This window comes from Sciurus carolinensis, chromosome 10 (assembly GCF_902686445.1).
Source record: "Sciurus carolinensis chromosome 10, mSciCar1.2, whole genome shotgun sequence".
NCBI lineage: Eukaryota > Metazoa > Chordata > Mammalia > Rodentia > Sciuridae > Sciurus > Sciurus carolinensis.
Genome location: NC_062222.1, coordinates 139,602,356 through 139,606,442, shown reverse-complemented (window position 1 = coordinate 139,606,442; position 4,087 = coordinate 139,602,356). Strand labels below are relative to the sequence as shown.

The 4,087-nt window shown below is 68.5% G+C and overlaps 1 protein-coding gene across 2 annotated transcripts; it reads left to right on the top strand.

Moving 5' to 3' along the window:
- The first annotated feature begins 698 nt into the window (after nucleotides 1-698).
- Nucleotides 699-2,854, top strand: C10H4orf48 (chromosome 10 C4orf48 homolog). 2 transcript variants are annotated; one of them, XM_047566970.1, is made up of 4 exons: nucleotides 699-809; nucleotides 1,523-1,679; nucleotides 1,855-1,943; nucleotides 2,745-2,854. In XM_047566970.1, exons 2-4 carry the CDS (start codon nucleotides 1,547-1,549, stop codon nucleotides 2,808-2,810), a joined length of 288 nt encoding a protein of 95 aa, XP_047422926.1. In that variant the 5' UTR covers nucleotides 699-809; nucleotides 1,523-1,546; the 3' UTR covers nucleotides 2,811-2,854. The 2 variants fall into 2 exon arrangements, with proteins under 2 accessions (XP_047422926.1, XP_047422925.1); XM_047566969.1 differs by lacking the exon at nucleotides 699-809 and adding an exon at nucleotides 1,228-1,385.
- Nucleotides 2,855-4,087: the final 1,233 nt, after the last annotated feature.

Sequence of the window (4,087 nt, the reverse complement as noted above, 5' to 3'; positions counted from 1 at the left end):
GCCAGTGTGTGAGGGCAGGGCGAGGGCAGGGGGGACCCGCGTGGGCTCCGGAGAGAAAGAAGAAACTGGACAGTGGGGAGAGGCGCTGCGGGGCAGGGGGCGAGAAGGCTTGAGAGGCTCGGGCAGGCAGGAAACCAGTCTGCCTGAGGAAGAGCGCAGCCAGGCGCAGAGACCACCAGGGCCTTGGAGGGCAGGGGCCCGCGCGGACAAGGAGGGTGCGCGTCGCCCAGGAAGCCCCAGCTCCAGGATGGGAGACCTGCACAGTCGCGCGCCAGTGTCCAGGGTGTGCGTCCAGCGGTCATGTTAGCCTGGGTCCTCGGAGGAAACAGGAGTGGGCCCCAGGGTGGAAGGAGTGGGAGAAGGTGCGTGCCCAAGGCCAGAGGGGTGCCCTTCTGGCCACCCCCATCCTGGGGACGCCCTCCCCACTACACGGCCTGCGTAGACTGTCGACCACGATGCGGGCAAGGTGCGGTTCTACAGCCCGAGGTCCAGCCAGACCCTTGCTTCTGGGGAGGCTAGTTCTCCCAAAGGACGCGGCTATTTGTGGTGCCGGGGACACGGTGACAGTGGTGGCACCGTGCGGTCAACCGGTTGAAAAAGGCCTCTGCCAAGAGGCTCTTGGGGACGCCCCTGACCCTGTCACCTGCATGGACTCGCTGGCAAGCGACGCGCGGAAGTGCGCACTTGCTGGACAGACGGGAAGGCATCCGCCTTCCCAGGCGTCCGGAGACCGGCCCGAGTTCCCCAGTCCCGCACCCGGCCTCCCGCACCCGGCCTCCCGCACCCGGCCTCCCGCACCCTCGCTCAGGGTGAGGACATCGCGTCTGGCCGGACCGCGGATCGCGGAAGAAGCAGGGGTTGCGACTCTGCGGGGGGCGAGGCGGGCAGGGCTGGAGGGCTCGCCTCCCGGAGGGAGGGCTCCACGGCAGGCGCGGAGCCCGGGGCCGAGGGCGCACTCGTGGCGCCTCGCGGCCGCTAGCAGCTCAGGTTAAGTCCAGCCACCCCGTGCGTTCCGGGAAGGGCGCCGGCGGCCAGGCGACCACCCGCAAGGGGCACAGCGCGGGAGGCGTGGCCCCTGCGCTAGGCTCCCGCCGGCTCCGAGGAAGGCGCGGGCGGAGAGCAGGCCCGGGGCCCAGGCGTGTGCGCCGGGACCCCGGACCCCGGGTCGGGCCGCAGCCGGGCCGCGGCGTCCACCGGCTCCCACCCGGGCCTCGGGACCCGCCCAGCAGCTCCGCACGGCAGGGTACCCGGGCCGCGCCCCCGGGGTTCCCATGGCGACGACGGCGCAGGCCGGGCGGGGTCGGGTCCGGCGCATGCGCGCGCGCGCCGGACGCGGGGCGTCTTCCCGAGTCGCCCACTGCTGGTCGCCGGGTCCTCGAACCGCGGTACGGGCGGGCCGGGGGCGGCGGGGGTCGGGCCGGGGCCGGGGCGGGGCGGGTGCGGCCCGTGGGCCGGGGCGGCGGGTGCGGGCCGGAGGCGCTGGCCGGCAGGGGCGGCGCCGCTGACCCCCCGCTCGCCGCAGGGCGGCCCGGGCTCCTCCTCGGCCATGGCCCCCCGGCCCGCGTGCAGGTCCCTGCTGTCGCCGCCGCCGCCGCCGCTGCTGCTGCTGCTGCTGCTGAGCCTGGCGCTGCTGGGCGCCCGCGCCGAGCCCGCCGCCGGCAGCGTCGTCCCCGCGCAGAGTAGGTGCCCGTAGGGCCGGCGGGGCGGCGGCGCCCAGGGGCGCGTGGGAGGCCCGCCCCGCCTCGCCCGCCTTTGTTCCCGGGAGCGGGTCGGCCCCGCGGGTGGGGACGGGCACCCTTCTCGCGCTCGGGCGGGACTCTGCGGCCGCGCGGTGACGCTGGCCCGCGCCCCCAGGCCGCCCGTGCGTGGACTGCCACGCGTTCGAGTTCATGCAGCGCGCCCTGCAGGACCTGCGGAAGACGGCCTACAGCCTGGACGCGCGGGTGAGTCGGCCGGTGTGCAGAGGACGGCGGCGAGGGTGGCCCGCAGCCCAGCACCGCCCGCACCGGCCCCGCTCGGGCCGCGGTTGCCCGGGATTCCGGGATGCAGGCCTCACCCACCAGCACCGCGCGTGCCTTGTTTCGGGCCCCGACCAGGCCTCACAGGCCGGCTGGGCCCTCCAGGAATGCCAGCCCTGATCTAGGACCCCCAGGTGGCCTGGGGAAGAGGAATCTGAGGTCGGGAAGAGAGTGGATGGACTGTGAGGAATGGAGATCAGGTTGGGCCGGTGGTTTCGGGGTGATGCATGCACTGGACGTCTCAGGGCCCCCTTCAGGGGTACAGACCGGGATCCCTCAGACCCTGGGGCTCAACCAAGGGCACTGTCCCACTGCTACTTGGAAAGACGAAGAATTCCTCGAGTAGAGAGAAGGGGAGATGCCCCACCCACGAACCCTGTGCCCTTTCCTGCAGAGTGGCAGAGGACCCACTGGAGGCCTGAGGTGCCACACCCCCAGCCTGGAGCTGGATTCTTGGGAGGAACTGTCCCCAACTTATCTTTGGGGGTTACAGTGCGGGGTGCAGGGCAAAGGAGGCCTGGGTGGGTGGCTCTGAAGAAGGCAGGGACTGGTTATGGCATAGGGGCTGGCCACTAGCAGTCCCCAGCGGGAGACTCCAGCGGGAGAGAGAAGATGAGACAGAGGGGCAGCCAGGAGGCGGGACCTGGAGGCCCCTGATGGTGGTCGGTGGAAGGAGATGGTCAGTGGGATTGCGCCCTGTCTACGTGGCTTCTCCTTACTTTGCAGACAGAGGCCCTCCTGCTGCAGGCCGAGCGCCGGGCCCTTTGTGCTTGCTGGCCAGCTGGGCGCTGAAGACTCGCCAGTGCTAATCCTGCCAATAAACACCTGCCACCACACTTGTGTCCTGTCTCCGGCTCTGGCCACCAAAGCCCTGCGCCACCCCCAGGGGGCCCCAATCGAGTTCCTCTCTGGGCCTTGGTTTCCCCAAATGTTCCAGTTGGGAGGGGCCTTCTGGTTCATGTCCCACACCAGCACCAGTGCTGAGAGGTGGACAGGCTCATCTGTCCACATGCACTGATTCATACCCACATCTGGCACCTGTCTGGGTCCTGCTCCCCTGGCCTGCCTGCCCTTGTTTAGAGGCCAGGGGATTGGAAACTGGCCTGACCTCCGTGAGTTCCCAGAGGAAATGCCCCAGGGCTTCTCTACACGGGAGTGGGGATGGCTGGAATTGGGGTTCCCTGGGGCTACTGGGAGAGAGAGGGGGATTGGGCAGTGGGTGGGTATTCAGGAGCATAGTAGGGCTAACACCTAGGTAGCTGCCACTCATCCCAGGTGGAGCACCTGGACTGTCTGGGGTTCCAGTTCCCTGGTCACTGCTGCACGGAACACAAGCCCTGCCTCTGGGGCTGTCCCTGGTGTTGTTATGGCCTCTGCTGAGCATGTGTGCTTGGATCCTCCCTCAGTGCTCCTGCCCTGCCCCATCCCCCCGGCCTCCAGACCACTGACCTGTGCTGGATGGGCCTGGCAATACTTGGCCTGCAGCCTCTACAAGGTTCTGCAGTAACCAGCTACCATGGAGGCAGCTCACACCATGGCGAGGGGACATGGTTGTCCATGGAGAACCCTGCTGCAGACTAGGGAGAGACTTGGGGTACTGAGGCCACAGCAGGTCCTCACTCCTGTCTCAGGGCCCTGCAGTGCCTGCCCGGCTGTGGAGGCAAGGCCGTGCTTACTGCTGTTGGTCTCAGCTACACGGCCACTCCAGGAGGCTAGGAGTGTAGCCATGTCTGGGCTTGGCTCTCCAGATTTACCAACTCGAATCCAGGAATGAGGAATATGCTGTTAGTGGACGTATTTCCCAGGCTCATTCAAAATTCAAATGTAACTGGGTGTGTTTTATGGGCAGCCATTGGCCCTGGTGCAAACTGACCTGTCGCCATAGGAGACGGGGATGACTGAGCATGTGGTAGGATGCTCTCCGGGGAGATGCCCTGGATGACCCGTAGGAAACAGCTGGGGTGGAGGGCCAGGAGGCTTGTGGGCATGTCCCTGTGCTGCCAGCAGGGACCTGGGGCAGGAGCGGGCGCAGAGGTGGGGAGACAGCTTGGAGCCTCTGAGCAGGGCGC

Coding starts and splice junctions, on each gene's coding strand:
- C10H4orf48 (XM_047566969.1), top strand. CDS start 1,272: ATGGCGACGACGGCGCAGGCCGGGCGGGGTCGGGTCCGGCGCATGCGC. Junction 1,680..1,854: donor CAGCGTCGTCCCCGCGCAGA/GTAGGTGCCCGT, acceptor CCGCGCCCCCAG/GCCGCCCGTGCGTGGACTGC. Junction 1,944..2,744: donor CCTACAGCCTGGACGCGCGG/GTGAGTCGGCCG, acceptor CTTACTTTGCAG/ACAGAGGCCCTCCTGCTGCA.